General features: G+C 52.1%; 1 protein-coding gene across 11 annotated transcripts in view; it reads left to right on the top strand.

Moving 5' to 3' along the window:
- Positions 1-20,490, top strand: part of DOCK7 (dedicator of cytokinesis 7) — a 149,624-nt gene that overhangs the window by 105,132 nt on the left and 24,002 nt on the right. For 6 of the 11 annotated variants that reach the window (XM_029083307.2, XM_029083308.2, XM_029083312.2 and 3 more), the window contains 10 exons: positions 1,543-1,683; positions 1,802-1,915; positions 3,615-3,785; positions 4,556-4,695; positions 10,700-10,869; positions 13,895-14,049; positions 16,150-16,332; positions 16,463-16,598; positions 17,765-17,861; positions 19,228-19,245. In XM_029083307.2, coding sequence (XP_028939140.1) covers positions 1,543-1,683; positions 1,802-1,915; positions 3,615-3,785; positions 4,556-4,695; positions 10,700-10,869; positions 13,895-14,049; positions 16,150-16,332; positions 16,463-16,598; positions 17,765-17,861; positions 19,228-19,245 — 1,325 coding nt within the window. The remainder of the gene's footprint in view (positions 1-1,542; positions 1,684-1,801; positions 1,916-3,614; positions 3,786-4,555; positions 4,696-10,699; positions 10,870-13,894; positions 14,050-16,149; positions 16,333-16,462; positions 16,599-17,764; positions 17,862-19,227; positions 19,246-20,490) is intronic. The other 5 variants (XM_029083310.2, XM_029083311.2, XM_029083314.2 and 2 more) reach the window with 1 other exon arrangement.

Below are 20,490 nucleotides of genomic sequence, written 5' to 3' on the forward strand. Positions count from 1 at the left end.
GGGGCGATGCAGACGGGAGCGGGAGGAGAGGAGGGCTTAGGGAAGGCTTCTTGGAGGAGATGGGCCTTCACGAAGGTTTTGAAGCCGGGGGAGAACAGTTATCCATCCGATACGAGGAGGGAGAGCATTCCAGGCCAGAGGTAGGATGTGGGCAAGATGGACGAGATGGAGGCGCGGTGCTTTAAAGCTAATGGTGAGGAGTTTTCGTTCGACGCGGAGGTGGATGGGCAACCGCCGGAGTTTCTTGAGGAGGGGGGAAATACGATCTGAACGTTTCTGAAGGAAAATGATCGGGGCAGCCAAGTGGAGTACGGACTGGAGTGGGGAGGGAGAGGAGGCAGGGAGGTCGGCAAGGAGGCCGATAGAATAATCAAGGCGGGATAGGAGAAGGGCTCGCATTAATGTGGTAGAACTTGGGGCGGAGAGGAAGGGGCGGATTTGGGCCATACTGTGAAGGTAGAACTGACAGGATTTAGTGATGGCTCGAATATTATAATGTTGGTATTTGTTAAGCGCTTACCGTGTGCAGAGCACTGTTCTAAGCGCTGGGCAGGGTGATCGGGTTGTCCCATGAGAGGCTCACAGTCTTCATCCCCATTTTCCAGATGAGGTAACCGAGGCACAGAGAAGTTAAGCGACTTCGAGAGAGAGGAGTCAGGGATAACACCGAGGTTACGGGCTTGTGAGACAGGAAGGATGGCGGTGCCGTCAACAGTGACGGGAAAGTGAGCCGGGTGGGCGGGACAGGCTTTGGGTGGGAAGACGAGAAGTTCAGTTTTCGCCATATTAAGCTTGAGGTGACGGGAGGACGTCCGAGTAGAGACATCTGGAAGGCAGGAGGAAGCGCGAGACTGCAGAGAGGGAGTATCCCCATTTACTGAGGCCCAGAGGGGTTGTGACTTGCCCAAGGTCACGTGGCAGGCCAGTAAGAGTTCAGATTAAACCCAGGTTTCCTGCCTCTCGGAGCCATACTCTTTCCACTAGGCCACGCTGCCTCCTTTCCCCTTAAACCTCATTGAATGTGGCCTGGTGGAAAGAGCCCGGGCCTGGGAGGCAGAAGATCTGGGTTCAGATCCCAGCTCCGCCACCTGTCTGCCCTGTGACCTTGGGTGAGTCGCTTCATTTCCCTCTGCCTCACTTTCCTCATCCTTAAAATGGGGATTAAATCCGACTCCTTTCTACTTAGACCGTGAGCCTCTTGTGAACGGGGACTGTGTCCAATCTGATCATCTCTGTATTTACCCCAGCGCGTAGTATAGCTCCCGGGGCACGGTAAATGCTTAAATGCCACCGTGATTATCATTAATTACACCAACACTTTGATCCGGGGGATTGGCTTTACCCATGTCTTTTAAGCTCTGCCCAATGCCCGATATTCGTGACTGTCAGAAAAAACCCGGAAAGGGCGAAAAAGCCAGAGCGCGGAGGAAAACGGGTTAGGAGCAGAGAGTGGGAACTAAAACCCAGACTCTGGAATGACTTCCAGGAATTGTAATCGGGTACTTGTAAATGCCGGTAACGGGCAAGGTGTATTTTCTGCAGGTGAAAAGCATGGTGCATCACCTGTACTTTGCTGACAAACTGGATGCCCCGAGGAAAAATCGTTTTCCCGAACGCTTCATGGACGACATAACCGCCTTGGTCAGCACCATCGCCAGCGACATCGTCTCTCGGTTTCAGAAGGTAAAGATTGAGGTTCGGTCTCCTCCCCGTTAAGCGTCAGATTTAGGTCGTGAAGTGGTCCGCGGCTATTCGTCGCGCTGTCCTCTGACGCTCCGGATTGTCTTTCCCCACCTCATAGGATGCAGAGATGGTCGAGAGACTCAACACAAGCCTCGCGTTCTTTCTTAATGATCTGCTGTCCGTCATGGACAGAGGATTTGTCTTCAGCCTTATCAAGGCCTGCTATAAACAGGTAATGCCCATTGTCCGACCGAGCGCTTTAAACGTTTCCCCATCGCGGGCGAGAGAGACGCCAGATTTCAGAATGCCGCTTGTGGGTGGAAAAATAGGGAGCGTTAGAATGCTTGTCAAGAGTTTAGATGCCTTCCCAGACCACAGGGCCGTGCTTGTCATCGGAGGGAAGGTTAACCCCTAACGGGAGGATGGATAGGAAGGAAATCAGCCATCACACTTCCTCCAAGCGTCCCCCGCTATCCTTGACGAGAAAATGTGGCTTTGAACGTTTCCTTGGTCTGGCCCGGAGATGGGCCTGCTTCTGGTCTCGTGATCTAATTAAGCACCTCTACTGTGTAGAGCCCCCCGAATAGTCATGTTTTCCGTGGGCTCAGTGCTCGTAGGAGATGGAGGAGAATCAGAGTGGACACCGGACCCGCACGGGGCTCACATTCTGCAGGCGCAGACCCATTCGGTGACTTGTCCGAGGTCACACAGCTGGCCGGTGGCGAAGCTGGGATTGGAACCTAGTCAATCAGTCGTATTTCTTGATTCTATTTATTGCCATTGTTCTCGTCTGTCCGTCTCCCCCGATTAGACCGTAAGCCCGTCAGAGGGCAGGGACTGTCTCTGTTACCGATTTGTCCATTCCAAGCGCTTAGTCCAGTGCTCTGCACATAGTGAGCGCTCGATAGATCCTATTGAATGAATGAATTTATTGAGCGCTGACTGTATGCAGGGCAGTCTACTAAGCACTTGCGGGGATACAGTACCACAGAGTTGGTAGCCACCTCTGGGAAATCAGTCAACACACCTTCCTTCATTGAGTCGTATTTATTGAGCGCCTACTGTTCGCAAAACACTGTATTAAGTACTTGGGAGAATGCGACAGAACGATAAACACATTCCCTGCCCACACCCGCACAGATGTATTTCTCAATCTGGAAATCGTGTGGCCCGTGCCCTCTAGACTATAAACTTGTTGCGGACAGGGATTGTGTCCGTTTATCGATGTACTGTACCCTCCCAACCGCTCAGTACAGCGCTCTGCACGCAGTAAGCGCTCAATAAATACCACTGAATGAATGCCTCCAAAGGAGCTCATTCAGCAAGCCAGGCGGTCTCAATTCCAGAGTTCTTGCGGGCGTTTGGCCGTTGGGGCCCGGAGGACCAAAAGCAGTCACCTTTACTATAAATCGGGCCGACTGGGCGAGATGGATCTTGTCACTTTCAATTGTAATGATCGCTCGGTGGCGGAGGGGACGGGGTGGGTAACGCCGACTTCCCAGCGATGCCTAAAATAGTCGAGGACCCCGCTCTTATTGGGTTTTCCTTAAGTTTCCCCACGCCTCGGTTTGATGGCGGAGACGGGGAAGCAGCGTGGCTCAGTGGAAAGAGCCCGGGCTTGGGAGTCAGAGGTCAGGAGTTCGACTCCCGGCTCTGCCACTCGTCAGCTGTGCGACTGTGGGCGAGTCACTTCACTTCTCTGGGCCTCAGTTCCCTCCTCTGTAAAATGGGGATGAAGACTGTGAGCCTCACGTGGGACAACCCGATGACCCTGTATCTCCCCCAGCGCTGAGAACAGTGCTCTGCCCCTAGTAAGCGCTTAACAAATACCGACCTGATGTTCGGAGAAATGACTTGAGAGCGTGGCTTTCTTCCCGTTGACGGTGTGATCGTGTCTTTCCCCCCTCCGCCCCTCCCCCGCCCCTTACCAGGTGTCTTCGAAGCTTTATTCCTTATCAAACCCAAGTATCCTGGTGTCCTTGAGGCTCGACTTCCTGCGTATCGTCTGCAGCCACGAGCACTACGTTACTCTAAACCTTCCCTGCAGTCTACTCACGCCGCCGGCGTCTCCGTCGCCTTCGGTGTCTTCGGCAACCTCCCAGGTAGGCCGAGCACGCGAACACACGCCCTGTACAAATTCAGGTTGGGTCTCAGGGAAAAACAAAAACATTCAGAAGCGTCCTTTACTTTCTGGTGTGGGATTCTTCTGAAGGAGTTGCAGAATTCCAGGAAAATGAAATTTCCTCAGGAGCCACTCCGCTAAAGCTGAGGAGATGGGTGATTTTGCCCTCCAATAATTTCCTTACCCTCTTGTCTCAACAGTGTATATTCCGTATGTTTTTTTTTTTTCCTTCAGTCTTGGAAATCTTTTCGTTGACCCTAGAAGCCTTCTAGATCTTAATTTGGAGGAAATTGATCGATGGGTCTCTACAGTATATATTCTGTATGGTGCTCTTTTCCTTCACTCTTGGAAGTCTTTCCAGTGTGACCCTAGAAACCTTCTAGATGTTAATTTGGAGGAAGGTGATCGATGGGTACTCAGCCACCCCCTCTGTGTTAGAACTTCTCGCTGCCTCAGTTCCCTCATCTGTGAAATGGGGATTAAGACTGTGAGCCTCACGTGGGACAACCTGGTATCTCCCCCAGCGCTTAGGACGGTGCTCGGCACACAGTAAGCGCTTAACAAATACCAACGTTGTTATTATTATATTATACGGGGCCCGCCAGGCTCAGTGGCGACTATCCTCTAGTATCTTAGCGATTCCCAACTACGTCTCTGCCTCTGCAATATACTTCTGTTTCGTCGGCTCTGAGGTTTTCTGTCCTCATAACGCCTCGTTACACAACTGTTAAAGTCCAGGTTTTTCGACAGAGCTCCGGATTCTCTACCAACGTGCAAGATCAGAAGATCGCAAATATGTTTGAATTGTCCGGGCCTTTCCGCCAGCAGCATTACCTGGCAGGGCTCGTGCTAACCGAGCTCGCCGTCATTTTAGATCCCGATGCCGAAGGGTGAGTTTTTCTCTTCACGTTTCTCCACAGTCGAACGGCCTTGCCGAAAAGGTAACGGATCACAAAACGAGCCTGCTGGGCCGGGACAGGCGGCTGGGAAGAGGATTAGGTCGCAGCGAGGTGGGGGTAAAAATAAGTGACTTTTATGTGTCTCTTTCGAGAGAGTGAGAAAAACCTTCCCTCCCAGTCTCGTCATAATGCTGGTATCCGTTAAGCGCTTCCTTTGTGCCAGGCACTGTGCTAAGCGCTGGGGTGGATGCAAGCAAATGGAGTTGGGGACAGCTCCCGTCCCATGTGGGACTCGCGGTCTCAATTCCCATTTTACAGATGAGGTCCCCGAGGCCCAGAGAAGTGAAGTGACTTGCCCGTGGTTACACAGCAGACGGGTGGCGGAGTCCGGGATTAGAACCCATGACCCTCTGACTCCCGGGCCCGTTCTCCCTCCGCTACGCCGGGCAGCCTTTTCCCTACCAGCGTGGCTCAGTGGAAAGAGCCCGGGCTCGGGAGTCGGAGGCCGCGGGTTCTAATCCCCGCCCCGCCGCTTGTCAGCTGTGTGACTTTGGGCAAGTCACTTCACTTCTCTGGGCCTCAGTGACCTCATCAGTAAAATGGGGATTAAGACCGTGAGCCCCACGTGGGACACCCTGATTACCGGGTATCCCCCCAGCGCTCAGAGCAGTGCTTGACACGTAGTAAGCGCCTAAATGACGACGGCATTATTATCACTTAAATCGCTAGACTTCTGCAATGCATCTGTGAAAGCAGGAGTTTTCCTTAGGCTGATCTTTCCAACTGAGAGAGGCTAGCTGATATTTCTGGAAGCCCACCCGGTGGGGAGGCTCTAACTGACTTGGGGATTCTACTGATGGTCACTCAGAATAGTCTTCACCACTCTTGAAAAGCAACACTGGATCCGTTTCGGTCGGTCGAGAGGCGCCGTGGCCCAGTGGCGAATAGAGCGCGGGGCTAAGAATCAGAGGGACCTGAATTCTCATCCCAGCTCCGCCACCTGCCCGCTGTGTGTGACCGCGGTCAAGTCGCTTCACTTTTCCGTTCCCTCACCTGTAAAATGGGGACTTCATTAGAGAAGCGGCGTGGCTCAGTGGAAAGAGCCCGGGCTTGGGCGTCAGAGGTCGTGGGTCCTAATCCCGGCTCCGCCGCTTATCAGCCGTGTGACTTTGGCCGAGTCACTTCACTTCTCTGTGCCTCGGTTCCCTCATCTGTAAAATGGGGATTAAGACCGTCGAGCCTCACGTGGGACAATCCGATTGCCCTGTATGTCCCCCGGCGCTTAGAACGGTGCACGTAGTAAGCGCTTAACAAATGCCAACATTATTATTATCATGTGGGACAGGGACTGTGTCCATATCGATTTGCTTGCATCCACCCCAACGCTTAGTACGGTGCCTGGCACGTAGTAAGTGCTTAACGAATGCCACTGGAAAAAAACAAACTCTCCAAGGTTAGGCTCAGGTGTTTTGCTCGCAATTCCGGCCCCACCCGCTCAATTAAGGTCAAGCGACTTGTGAAATGGGGAGCCCGAGGTGTCACCCGTGGGTTCCACTGCTTTCTGGGGGCCGTCTGAAAGATTTTCTTTGTTGTCAGTCTTCAGGAAAGAGAGTGGAGCCTGCGGAATTTACGGGGTGGGGGCGGGGGACTGGATTTATTTTCATGAAAATGAATTCCCTAAATGAAATCTGGGGCACCTGGTCCCCGACCACCCCCCTCCAAAACCTTAAAAATGTATTTTCTGATCTGGGAACAGTCTTGGGAAAATTACCCTACAGCACTTCTGTACATATGTCTTGACTATATATATATATATATTATAAATCATTTATATTCATAGTGATGGCTACCTCCCCCTCTAGACCGTGAGCCCGTTGTTGGCTAGGGATCGTCTCTATCTGTTGCCAGATTGTACTTTCCAATAGTAAGCACTCAATAAATACCATCGACGGATCGATTGACAACCGGTCGCAGCAGCGCCAGGGACGGGGATGGCAGACGCTGTGGGGTGGCCCCGCTTCTCGTGGAGTTCCCAGCCAAGTCAGATGAATAGATTTGAAGAAAGAAGAGGCAAAGCCGACACTGGGTTGTTGGATCAGCTCACAGAGGGTTCTGGGGGTACATTCCAAGCGCTTAGTACAGTGCTCTGCACATAGTAAGCGCTCAATAAATACTATTGAATGAATGGGGGCTTTATTAGTCCTCTGGAATTCATTCAGTCGTATTTATTGAGTGCTTACTGTGTGCAGAGCACTGTACTAAGCGCTTGGGAGAGTACAAATTCGGCAACAGATAGAGACGATCCCCCCCCCCCCCCCCCCACAACGGGCTCACGGTCTAGAAGGGGGAGGCGGACAACAAATCTTCAGCCAGTGAGTGAATCGATAGCATTTATTGAATGACGACTCTGTGCAGGGCACTGTTCTGAGCGCTTGGGAGAGTAGAACAGAATCTAATAATGTTGGTATTCGTTAAGCGCTTACTATGTGCAGAGCACTTTTCTAGGCGCTGGGGGAGATACGGGGGGTCATCGGGTTGTCCCACGTGAGGCTCACAGTCTTCATCCCCATTTGACAGATGAGGGAACTGAGGCCCAGAGAGGTGAAGCGACTCGCCCACAGTCACCCAGCTGCCAAGTGGCAGAGCCGGGATTCGAACCCATGACCTCGGACTCCTAAACCCGGGCTCTTTCCACCGAGCCACGCTGCTTCTCTAATCTGTATGTGTGACCCCTGCCCTCAAGGAGCTAACAGCCTAGGAAGGGGAGTCAGATCCTTAAATAAATCACAATTCGGGGGAAGTAATCGAACAGGAGTCTAAGAACCACGGTATTCATTCATTCAATAGTATTTATCGAGCGCTTACTACGTGCAGATCGCTGTACTGAGCGCTTGGAATGGACAAATCGGCCACAGATAGAGACCGTCCCTGCCCGTTGACGGGCTCCCGGTCTGATCGGGGGAGACGGACGGGCAAGAACAATAGCAATAAATAGAATCGGTAGGTTTTGAGTCCCTAAGTCTGTAGGTGGCTGAAGCGCGCGTTGTGAGCTGTGAAGTGGGGAGGATTAGAGATAATAATGTCGGTATCTGTTAAGCGCTTACTACGTGCAGAGCACTGTTCTAAGCGCTGGGGGAGATACAGGGGAATCAGATTGTCCCACGTGAGGCTCAACAGTCTTAATCCCCATTTTACACATGAGGGAACTGAGGGCCAGAGAAGTGAAGCGACTCGCCCAAAGTCACACAGCTAATAAGCGGTAATCAGGTTGTCCCCCGTGAGGCTCGCAGTTAATCCCCATTTTCCAGATGAGGTCACCGAGGCCCAGAGAAGCGAAGTGACTCGCCCACAGTCACACAGCTGACAAGTGGCAGAGCCGGGAGTCGAACCGACGACCTCTGACTCCCAAGCCCAGGCTCTTTCCACCGAGCCGCGCTGCTTCCCCTAGAGATGCAACGGGGAAGACTCCCTGGTGGAAGTGGGACTTGAGCAGGGCTGGGAAGGTGGGGAGAGCTGTTTGTCAGGGAGGGAGTTGATTCGATCCGTATTTCTCGAGCGCTTACTGTGCGCGGAGCGCTTGGGAGAGGACGCTACAAAAATAGACAGACGCGTTCCCCGCCCGCAGGCAGCTTGCGGTCACGAGTTCCGCAAGCGGTAGTTCGGTCGAGAGCGCTGCCGCTGGTGACGGGACCATCCTCCCTTCCCCCTCTAGGGAGTTTCCGGCGTGTCATCTGCTGGGAATCGAGGCCGGTTTAGGACACGTTCACCCTGGAGAATTTCCAGGAACAACTCTCCGTGACGTCATGGCCGTGGGACGCCTGTCAGGCGGTCCCTTCGTTCATTCGGTCGTATTTATTGAGCGCTTACTGCGTGCAGAGCACTGGACTAAGGACTTGAAAAGTACAGTTCCGCAAGAAAGAGAGACGGCCCCTACCCAACGACGGGCTCACAGTCTGGGGGGGGCGGTGGGGGACAGACAGTAAAACCAAACAAGTAGACGGGCATCGGTAGCATCGGTAGAAATAAATAGAATTATAGATATGTACGCGTCATAAAATAAATAGAATAATAAATACGTACACGTGTATGCGAGTGCTGTGGGGCGGGGAGGAGGAGCAGAGGAAAAGGGGGGGCTTAGTAGTAATCAATCAGCAGTGACCCCATCTGTAAAATGGGGATGAAGGCCGCGAGCCTCACGTGGGACGACCCGATGACCCCGTATCTCCCCCAGCGCTTAGAACGGTGCTCTGCACGTAGTAAGCGCGTAACAAATGCCAACATTATTATCAGTAGTAATATTTACTGAATGCATACTGGGTATAGAGGCCTGAACCAAGTGCTTGGGAGAGAGTAGTCAGTCATTCGATCAGTGGTATTGATCGAGTGCTTACTGTGTGCAAAGCACTGTACTGAAGACTTGGGAAAGTACAGCACAACAGAGCCGGTAGACACGTTCCGCATCCGCAGGTATTTTGCAGTCTAGTCAAAGGAGTTACCATCGATCCCTATCCAGAAGGAGCTGAAAATCTAGCAGGGAGACGAGCGTAAAATAAATTACAAATAGAAGTAACGGTAATAGTATTTATTAAGCACTTACTCCGTGCAGAGCACCGTACTAAAGACTGGGAGAGAACACGTAGGTGACTCTGAAAGTGATCAGATAGTACGGCGGGATGTCCAGATGGGCACTTGGAAGTAGCAAGTTCAAAAGGGAAGCATCGTGGCCTAGTGGAAAGAGCCCAGGCCTGGGACATGGGTTCTAATCCCCATTCTGCCTCTTCATTCATTCAGTCGTATATATTGAGCGCTTACTGTGTGCAGAGCACTGTACTAAACGCTTCCAAAGTACAGTTAGGCAACAAGTAGAGACAATCCCTACCCATCAGCGGGCTCGGAGTCTAGAAGGGGGCCACTTGCCTGCTGTGTGACCTCGGGCAAGTCACTTCTCAGTGCCTCGGTCGCCTCACCTGCAAAATGGGGGTCGAATTCCTGTCTTCCCGCCTGCTTGGACTGTGAGCCCCACGTGGGACTTGGGACTGCGTCCCTCCTGATTGCCTTGTATCTACCCCAGCGCTTAGAACGGTGCTGGACGTACGGTAAGCGCTCAACAGATACCATTAAATAAGTCGATCAGTCACATTTATTGAGCACTTAATGTGTGCAGAGCGTTGCGCTAACAGCCTGGGAGAGTACAGTATAGCCGAGTTGTGCCAAAAAAAAAGTGCCAAAAATGGCATTATGGTGGATGTGACTCGGAGATGGAAAAAAAATCAGTCGGGGAAGACCGTTTAGAGGAGGTGGATATTTCAGGAGGGTTTGGTGACGGGAAGAGCTCAGAACAGCCAGTGGTATTTTGATTCGATTTTGATTCCGAAGCCCCCGAGGGAGAGACCTTGGGTGGAGGGCACTGGTGGACACGTTCACCCTGCCCGTGGAGTCGGCGGGGGTGTGGACAAGGAGGCCGGTGGTCAGGGCCCAGGTGGAGGTACAAGCTGGGGCTTCCCAAACCGGCCCGAGGGCCACCCCTAAAAATTCAGGCGTTCGAGCTGATGGGCACAACGGAGCGGTCAGTCGCCAAGCCCACCCTCTTCGGCGAAAGCAAATATAAAGGCCCGCTCGGGAGCCTAGTGACTCTGCCCAAAGCCAAAAAAGCCAGGGCCCTACGTTTTTCTGTCTCACACGTAAAGAACGGGCCATCGTATGTATTGCGTTCGTGTGTTGGACCAGACTGACTAGTGCCCTGAAGACTAAAGGGTCCGCCGTAAAGGAGAATTTCCTTCCGCTGGGTTGCGCGTATGGCATTTATTACAGTTACCGGCCCCGATGTGGAAAGGCTCACGCATCTCGTTTCGTAGAGATACGAGGGAGGATGTAAAAAGTTAAGCGAGGAGAGGGCTCGGTGCTATGGCTTTGAGAGGGCTTAGTTACAAAGTATTGTTTGTTTTCCAGATATTAACCAATCCCTGTGACCTCACTCTTTTTTTCTTTTAAACAGTTTGTTTGGATTGCATAAGAAGGTCATCAATATGGTACACAATTTACTGTCCAGTCACGACTCAGACCCGCGGTACTCTGACCCCCAGGTAAAGGCCCGAGTGGCCATGCTATATCTTCCTCTGATTGGCGTTATCATGGAAACCGTGCCTCAGCTCTATGATTTTACAGGTATTTTCTGTAATAAGTCCCTTTCTCTCTCTCTCTCTCTCTCTCTCTTTCTTTTTTTTTTTTTTTTTTGAGCAAGGCCCAACTTGTAAAGATGCTAAATGGTTAATTCAGGGAGTAAGACATTCTTATTTCTGAAGAAGGTAAATCAGTCAATCGGTGGTGTTTATTGAGCACTTACTAATGGGCAGAGCACCGTGTTAAGGGCTTGGGAGAGTAGCGTGGCTCGGTGGAAAGAGCCCGGGCTTTGGAGTCAGCGGTCATGGGTTCGAATCCCGGCTCTGCCACTTGTCGGCTGTGTGACTAATGGGCAAGTCACTTCACTTCTCTGTGCCTCAGTTACCTCATCTGTAAAATGGGGATGAAGACCGTGAGCCCCACGTGGGACAACCTGATTCCCCCGTGTCTACCCCAGCGCTTAGAGCAGTGCTCTGCACATAGTAAGCGCTTAATAAATACCAACGTTATCATTATCATTGTTATTAATTAGCAGAAACGTTCCCTGCCCGGAACGAATTTACAATCTAGGGAGCTTAGAGTCTGGTGGGGTTTGGCCATTCCACTGCCTACCAATTCTTGGTGTCAGAACCTAGGACTCTCAGCCGATTCCGCCCTTAAGGGATTTGCCCTTATTTCATCGCCCTCTCTTATTTACCCCCCGAGAGGACTCTCTGGAGCGGATCCCGAATTGGCCCAATTTGAAAGACACGTAAATCCTTTCTCTCTGCCGGAGTGAAGGGTGGACGAAGCCAAACCAACAGCTGGTTTTCCAAGATCTCCCAACGGAGCCTGACCATTTTAGCGACACCCTCAGTAAAACGATTTATGTAGTGCCCCCTAAAAACAGCAATAATAATAATTGTGGTATTTAAGTGCTTACTATGTGCCGGCACTGTCCTAAGCATTGGGGTAGGTACAAGCTTATCGGGTTGGACACCGTCCCTGTCCCACATAATAATAATAATAATAATAATAATAATAATGTTAAGCGCTTACTATGTGCCGAGCACTGTTCTAAGCACTGGAGTAGATACAGGGTAATGAGGTTGTCCCACGTGAGGCTCACAGTTAATCCCCATTTTACAGGTGTGGTAACTGAGGCACAGAGAAGTGAAGTGACTTGCCTGGGGTCAAAGAGAGACAAATGGCAGAACTCATATGTCCTCTGGCTCCCAGGCCCGTGTGCTGCTTCGCCCTGGAGTGCAAGGCACTGTATTAATCACCGGGGGACTACAAAGCATCCGTTCGGTCGTATTTATTCAAAACAAATGACACGCCGCCGGCCCTCGAGGAGCTGCAACCTAACAGGAGAGACCCCACTTTGCATTTGCACCGAGCGGTGGAAGGCGGTCGAGAATCTGGAGATTCACTAGCCCACCTCCTGGCCCTCGGGCTCAGCGGCCTACAATGTGCAGGCAGTAACAAAATAAGTATTCTTTATTACCGGGCTGTTGTAAATTGCCGCTAAGCCCGCCCGTCCCCCATGTACTCGTTAGCCACGGTGGTTTCCTGGTTCTTCAGTCGCAACATTCTGCTCAGCCTCTCCCGACTTATTGTTAAAGTTTCACCTGTTGAACAAAGAGGCTTGTGTTCTCCTGATTTAAACCCGGGCAGCGGAGGGATTCTGTGTATTATCCAAGGCCGCCTCAACCAATCGATCGATCGTACGTATCGAGCGGCTGCTGCGTGCACGGCGCCGGACTCGGCTCTTGGGAGATTTGTACTGTAAGTAGACCAACGGCCTAGTTGACCGTCTGACCCGGGACCCGGATGGCCTTGACGGTTCTTCCTGAGCCTGTCTGGGGCCCTTCCCGAGCATGTTTGGAGTTCATCTCTAACTGTGGAGTCCATCTAACCCCCGCCCCGCGCGGGGCAGGTGATTAAAGTAGTCGGTCATCTTGCCCCCTTCTACCTCCTACTCCATCCCGGCCCACTCACTTTGCTCCTCTACTGCTGTAACCTCGATCTCATCCGTCTGGCCCTCGACGTCTCGCCCACGTCCCGCCTCCGGCCTGGAACGCCCTCCCACCTCATACGATTACCCTTCCCTCCGCTTCAAAGCCTTACACCTCCTCCAAGAGGCCCTCCCTGACCGCGCCCTCCTTTCCTCTTCTCCCACTCCCTTCTGCGTCACCCTGACTCGCCCCCTTTATTCATCCTCCCGCCCAGCCCCACGGCACTTACGTCCATAACTGTAGTTTATCGATTCATATTAACGTCTCTCTCCCCCACTGGTCTGTAAGCTCGATGTGGGCAGGGTACGTGGCTGTTTATTGTTGTATCGGATTCTCCCAAGCGCTTAGTACGGTGGTCCGCACACAGTAAGTGCTCAGTAAATACGATCGAATGAATGAAGGGGAACTTCTCCCGGGCCGTGGCTCCCGGCCCCGCAGGCTTTCCCTCCCCGACCCGGACCCTCAGGGAATCCGATCGGTGTGCCGAGGATTGAGACTCAGACCAGTAGTTCGGCCGCTAGCCCTTTGGTTCCTTTTATTTAAAGGAGCCGTGCTTCTATGTTGACTTTCTCTTGCTCATTCGTGGCTTCTAAAATTAGCCAATAAACGCCTCGAGGGGGTCTTTGTCCCCGCCAGTCTCGGCTCCGGGAGGGAGAGTCAGACAGAGGCCTGCCCATTCCATTCCTAGCTCGGGCGGTGGCTAGCGAGTGGCAGGCCGTCGGCTACGCATCAGAACTCCCCCGTGCTGGGCGGCACGGGAGAGAGACGAGGGCGGAGACTCGAGGGCGATGGTCAGCCGCTTCCAGATCTTTCCCCGAGAAAACTCTCGGGATCCCCTCCCGGAACGATTGCAGGCGGAGGTGGGGACGTCCCGGGAGAGGTGTGTCCATGGAGTCGCTACGGGTCGGAGACGACTCGACGGCCTAAGACAACGGGGGATTTTGAGTGACCGGATCTGGGGGTGACCGTTAAGAAACGGTATGCGCTGTATGGTGGCGGGTGGAAGGAGCGGGCTGAGAAAAGATCGGAAGCCTGTTCTTTGACTCCTCTCCGGGGGCACCGTTCCTCCCCAGAAAGCCACAATCAGCGGGGCCGCCCCACCTGCGTAGCGGTTGACGAGTACGACGGTGAGGGCGGAAACATGATCAGCCAGACGGTTGCCATGGCGATCGCGGGGACATCGGTTCCCCAGCTCACGAGGCCCAGCAGCTTCCTCCTCACGGCGTCGGTACGAACATCCTCTTTCTCGGAGTTGGAAAGCAAAGTCAAATATTTGCATTGGACGTGCCTCTCGGCCACGAGGGCTACACGGGCGTTAGCTGATGCAAGCTCGTTCTAGACATTTCGTCCGGGGAGTGGGTGGGATGGAGAAAAAGAAAGCTTCAGTTAAGGTCAGCTTTTGCTTTGGGAGCACTGCAGATCCCCCGTAATGAGGTTTGCAGTATTTTTTTACCTCTTGCATCATGAGCACCAGTGTTTAACTCTGAAAAGCGTTTAATTGAAAACTGTTTTTTAACTGGCCTATTCATGTTTGGTGTCCGCCTTCAGGAAAAATTCTTTGGGAAAGTTTGAGAACAGCCATTTCCATTACGGAGGGAAATCATTTTATTTCTCACCCTACCCTAACACCCTCTGCCCATTGCGTCAATCAGTCGGTCAGTTGTATTTATTGACCGCTTATTGCACACAGAACACTGTACTAAACACCCGGGGGAGTACAGTACAGCAGAGTTGGTAGACAGTTCCCTGCTGCCCATAACACGCTAATAGTCTAGAAAGGGATGGAGACATTAATATAAGTAAATTGCAGATGTTCATTCATTCAGTCGTATTTATTGAGCGCTTACTGTGCGCAGAGCACTGTACTACGCGCTTGGGAGAGTACAGTCTAACAGAGTTGGTGGAAACGTTCCCTGCCCCCAACGAGCTTACGATCTAAAGGACTGTAGTAGAAAAGAGTGTTTCTCTCCGTTAGAGTAGAAGAGTATTTTTTTTTCTTCCTCGAAAGTCTGCATCATATACATCATTCAGTCGTATTTATTGAGCGCTTACCGTGTGCAAAACACTTCTAATCCCGGCTCTGCCACTCGTCTGCTGTGTGGCTTTGGACAAGTCACTTTGCTTCTCTGTGCCTGTAAAATGGGGATGAAGACCGGGAGCCCCACGTGGGACAACCCGATCACCTGGTATCTACGCCGGCGCTTAGAACAGTGTTTGGCACTTAGTAAGCGCTTAACAAATTCCACCATTGTTATTATTATTACGCGTCCTCTCTGAGGGACACTGACTTTGCTGATCTTAAAAGAAACTAGAAAAAGAGCAGAAATTTTATCTAACACCTCAGTACGCTGCTCCATAATCCACAAGTCCTAAATGTTTTCTGCTCCCCGGCTGGAAGTCGTTAGCCAAGGAGAAATGTCGCCGGCGACTGTCGTCCTCGATAGGTTTCCCAGTTGCCAGAGCCTCGACGGAGGGGCCTTCGACTGGTTCATTGAAGTTTTGTCGGAAGAGATCGCAGTTTGTATTTTCCTGATTTAGAACTGGGCAGCTGAGGGGCTCCGTGCTTCACCCACGCTTGTATCAATCACTTATTCGAGGGGCCGACAGCAGGCAGCGAGCGAGGAAATCCCCCCCAGGGGAGCTCAGGACACGGGCACCAAGCAGCAGAAGCGGTGGGACTCCGTCAGGGAAGGCCGCGCGGTCAGTCGTATTCATTGAGCGCTTGCTGGGTCCGGTGCACTGTACTAAACGCTGGGGAGAGTACAGTATAACAGGCAGGTTCCCTGCCCACAGCGAGCTTACGGTCCAGAGGGGGAGGCAGATATCGTACTCTCACCAAGGCCTTCTGTCCAGTTTCCCCCAGCGATACAAGAGAGCTTGGCTACCCCCCACCAAAAAAAGGCAGTAATCATTCATTCGGTCGTATTTATTGAGCTACCTACTATGTGCAGAGCACCTGTTCCCATCACCCGGGACTCGGAGACTTCAGTTTACGCTGCCCGTTGCCTCTGGGGGTTTAGGAACTGTGGTCCCGGGGCCCCACAGCAGCAGCAGCAGCAGGAGAAGCAGCGTGGCTCAGTGGAAAGAGCACGGGCTTTGGAGTCAGGGCTCATGAGTTCGAATCCCAGCTCTGCCACTTGTCGGCTGTGTGACCGTGGGCGAGTCACTTCACTTCTCTGTGCCTCAGTTCCCTCATCTGTAAAATGGGGATTAAGACTGTGAGCCCCACGTGGGACGACCCGATTCCCCTGTGTCTACCCCAGCGCTTAGAACAGTGCTCGGCACATAGTAAGCGCTTAACAAATACCAACATTATTATTATTCTTAGAGCGGCCGACAGCATTCGACCTTCTCGGCGGAATCCAGCCGGAGCCTTCTGATCTGTCTCCTGTGGGTCCTCAGAAACGCCGACGAGACCGTCCTGCAGAAGTGGTTCACGGACCTCTCGGTCCTGCAGCTCAACCGGCTGCTGGACCTGCTGTACCTCTGCGTGTCCTGTTTCGAATACAAAGTGAGTGTGACGGCCCGGCTGGGGACGGCTTTCCGAAGGGGAGCGGCGGGTACGGGGCCCGGGGGAGGAGGAAGCCGGGTTCCCCCCCCCCCCCCCCCCCAGGACTCCTTGGTTGCCGTTTAACTTTCAGGGGAAGAAAGTCTTCGAGAGGATGAACAGCCTGACTTTTAAGAAATCGAAAGACATGAGAGCCAAACTGGAAGAAGCTATTCTCGGGAGCATAGGAGCCAGGCAAGAAATGGTGCGGCGAAGCCGAGGACAGCTGGGTACGTTCAGCGCGTAGTTCGGTGCCCGGCGCTTAGTAAAGTGCCTGGCATAGAGTAAACCCTTAACAAATACCGTCATTACTGTTAATGCCCTGTCCCGCTGGAGGTTGTTCCTCAGGGGCTTTCTGGCATGGAGGTCTTGTACGAGCCGTCTGTCTAGAAGTTGAGCAGGTCAACCTGATGGCCGAGCCAGCCTCTGGTCATTGACCCTTGAAGGAATCGTGGGGGAATAGTCATCCGCCTTGATGGCCATTCGCTACTCCAGTTCCCTTCAGCACTTAGGGGCTTCGGGGGAATTGTATCGGAATATCCCTCGGGAACGTGCTATCTATCGCCCTTGTTCTCTTTCACTGCCCTCGTCCTTCCAGGCCGAGTGGGTGCTCTGACCCGGGGCAGTCCTAGCTCCTGTTATTCTTGCCAATTCCTTATTTCCACCCATTTTATGCACCTCTCCTGTCCCCGCCACGGGGAATTGTATCGGAATATCCCTCGGGGACGTGTTATTTATCGCTCTTGTTCTCTTTCGCTGCCCTCGTCCTTCCAGGCCGAGTGGGTGCTCTGACCCGGGGCAGTCCTAGCTCCTGTTATTCTTGCCAATTTCTTATTTTCACCCATTTTATGTACCACTCCTGTCCCCGCCACGGGGAATTGTATCGGAATATCCCTCGGGGATATGTTATTTATCGCGCTTATTCTCTTTCGCTGCCCTCGGCCTGGACGAGTGGGTGCTCTGACCCGGGGCAATCCTAGCTCCTGTTATTCTTGCCAAATCCTTATTTTCACCCATTTTATGCACCCCTCCTGTCCCCGCCATGGGTTGGATGTAACTGTCAGCCAAAGATTTGAACTGAAGCAGATTCCTCTCATGGGTTCTTAGTGCACTGGGTTGAGATATAATTGACCCTCCCCAGTTTTTCAGATGGATCTTGGAGAGTGGGTTCAGATATTTTGCGGTCGTGCTGGTGGTTTTGCAAACACGTCCTAGGGGATCTCCGTGTTATTTACATTAATGTCTGCCTCCCCCCATAGGCCATAAGCTCGTTGAGGGCAGGGAATGCGTCTTTTTATTGTGGTATTCTACTCTCCCCAGCGCTTAGTACACAGTAAGCGCTCAATGAATACGATTGACTGGCTGACTGACGGGATCGGTTCTGAATTTTTGGCAGAGAGAAGCCCATCGGGCAGTGCATTTGGAAGTCAAGAAAACTTGAGGTGGAGAAAGGATATGACTCACTGGAGACAAAACACAGAGAAACTGGACAAGTAAGCACCGCCGCCATGTCTATGTGGCCGATCCCACCAGGAAGAACTCTGGAGGGCATTTTTCCGGGGGCCTTGGCATTCCGTAGCCTGATCCCTTTCAGAACCAAAATGGCAGCGTGAGATGAGGAAAGCATACAGAAACTGGACTCTGATCGGAGGGCCCTGCTGTGCTTTTAAGACTTTAATAATGTTGGTATTTGTTAAGCGCTTACTCTGTGCAGAACCCTGTTCTAAGCGCTGGGGTAGATACAGGGTAATCAGGTCGTCCCACGTGAGGCTCACAGCTAATCCCCATTTTACAGATGAGATGACTGACTTTAGCGAGGACTCTAAACAATCCAGGGTGTCGATAGTCTGGTTGAGCTTGCCGTCGGTTTCAAAAACAGCGCCAAAAAATCCTGGTTTTTTTTTTGAAGTCTTCCAAGGTGCAGAGCACTGAACCGAGTGCCGCGGCGGATACAGATAACCATATCAGACAAAGTCTGTGTCCCAAACGGGACTCTCATTTACCCCTGTTTATCTGATGGGGAGAAACTGAGGCACTGAGCGAGGAGGTGACTTGCCTAAGGTCACACGGCAGACCAGTGGCAGAGCTGGGACAAATAATAAAAACTGCGGTATTTCGTCGAGCCCTTTCTGAGTGCCAACCACTATAGAGAAGTGGCGTGGCTTAGTGGAAAGAGCCCGGGCTTGGGAGTCAGAGGTCGTGGGTTCTAATCCCGGCTCCGCCACTTATCAGTTGTGTGACTCTGGGCAAGTCACTTCACTTCTCTGTGCCTCGGTGACCTCATCTGGAAAATGGGGATTAAGACTGTGAGCCCCGTGTGGGACAACCTGATGAGCTTGTATCTACCCCAGTGCTTAGAACGGCGCTTGGCACATAGTAAGCGCCTCACAAAAATCAGCATTATTATTAGTAAGCACTGGAGTAGATGGAAGGTAATCAGAATAGACACAGTCCCTGTCCTACGGAGGGCTCACGGTCTAAGTAGGAAGAAGCAGCGTGGTCTAGTGGTTAGAGCCCGGGCGTGGGAGTCAGATCTAATCTGGAAATCTAATCCCGGCTCTGCCCCTTGTCCGCTGTGCAATCTTGGGCAAACCACTTGACTTCCCTGCGCCAGAGTCTGAAAGAAACCCACGCCTTCTAACTGATAATGAGGTGTATCGGGACGGTACAGGTGCAGCGACAGAAATTTCGTTTGCTCCAAACGGCCTCAAAATTACCTGCGCTACGTTCTTTTCCTGTTGCTTCCCTTTAATTCCTGAACTCATCCTTGAACTCCGAATGCCTGCTTTCCTTTTCTTTCCCTGCGTCTGCCCTAACCCTTCACTGTGGTTGTTTTTCCACATGCGCTGTGTTTTTTAGAAGCCACAAAGCGTCCAGGTACTCAAGCTTTGGAATCCTGCTCTATATCTGCATCTGCCTACTAAATCCTCTCAACTCCGCTGGTGGGGTTTAGAGGAAAGCTTTGCGGGGTTTAACTGACTGTGATGCACTGCTGCTCAACTGTCGAATCTATCACTTTGACTTTGCTTTGAACGGGCTGGGGTGGGGTGGGGGGGGGGGGGGGTCTCCTCCTTGGAGATTTTAGGAATTGCAGTTGGTGTGCTTCCGTTTTCCTCTTTTTCTGAAGACACTTGTTCACTCTGATGGTTATTTGAATTTCCTCGACACAGTTTACCGGCCAAGGAAACTTGTCCGCAAGTAATAACCAAGTGCAGTTGATGGCAATTCTCAGACGTGTGAGCCTGGAGGTTTTAGAAATCTCTTCCCTTGGTGCCGTAATGCTTTCTCCCCTGTGAATGTGTGAGCCGGGCGTGCCCGGATGCAAATCGATCATACCGCCGCTGAGGTAGAAACCGATATCGGAGCAAAATGGTCAAATGAACCCCCAAACCTTGGATGTTTGGGGTTCACTTTTTCCTCACAAAATAGAATTCAGAGAATGATAAAATCGAACCGAATTCATTTAAGGTATCAGATTGTTTCTGGCAGTCCAAAGCTCTCTTTTGCTTAAAGCGACGCCCCGGTGGTCGGACAGGCCGTTTGAGAGGGAGCGCTGACCAGAGGATTATTCAGGGTGGCAGCATTCTCCTTTTCCAAGTTATTTAACTTTCCCAAGAGATAATTCGAACACCGGGAGAATGAAGCTCACTGCACGGAAGCGTGGCGTGCGACAACGGTTCAGTCCCACGGCTCGCCGAAAGCTGAAATTGCCATCTCAGGAGAAGCGCGGCCATTTTGTGGGGAGGTAGAGACATCGTTAGAGAAACCAAGTACTCTACTCCAGTGAAACGCTCTGAAACTCCTTGAAACGGTAAAACGCCCCCTCCGCCCTCAAAATTCGAAACGCAGAGAGTCTTAACTGCCGAAGTTGCGCAGCCAGAACACAAGCTCCCCTAGCACCGCTTTGTGTCGACGCCTTTTCGAATAACAGTGAACGTGCTCCTCTCCGGTAGCTGCTGCATGCCCGAAAGCGGGACACGTGTGCTTCTGGTGGGATCGTATCGTGGAGCCGCTGTTAGCAACCTTTGGGCCCCAGCTTGGGGGCAGAATGTTTTGTCGGCATGGCAGGACGGAGGGGAGGGTGAAAATCGGAGTTTTTTCTTTGCAAAATCCAGACTCCTC

Source organism: Ornithorhynchus anatinus, chromosome 18 (assembly GCF_004115215.2).
Source record: "Ornithorhynchus anatinus isolate Pmale09 chromosome 18, mOrnAna1.pri.v4, whole genome shotgun sequence".
NCBI lineage: Eukaryota > Metazoa > Chordata > Mammalia > Monotremata > Ornithorhynchidae > Ornithorhynchus > Ornithorhynchus anatinus.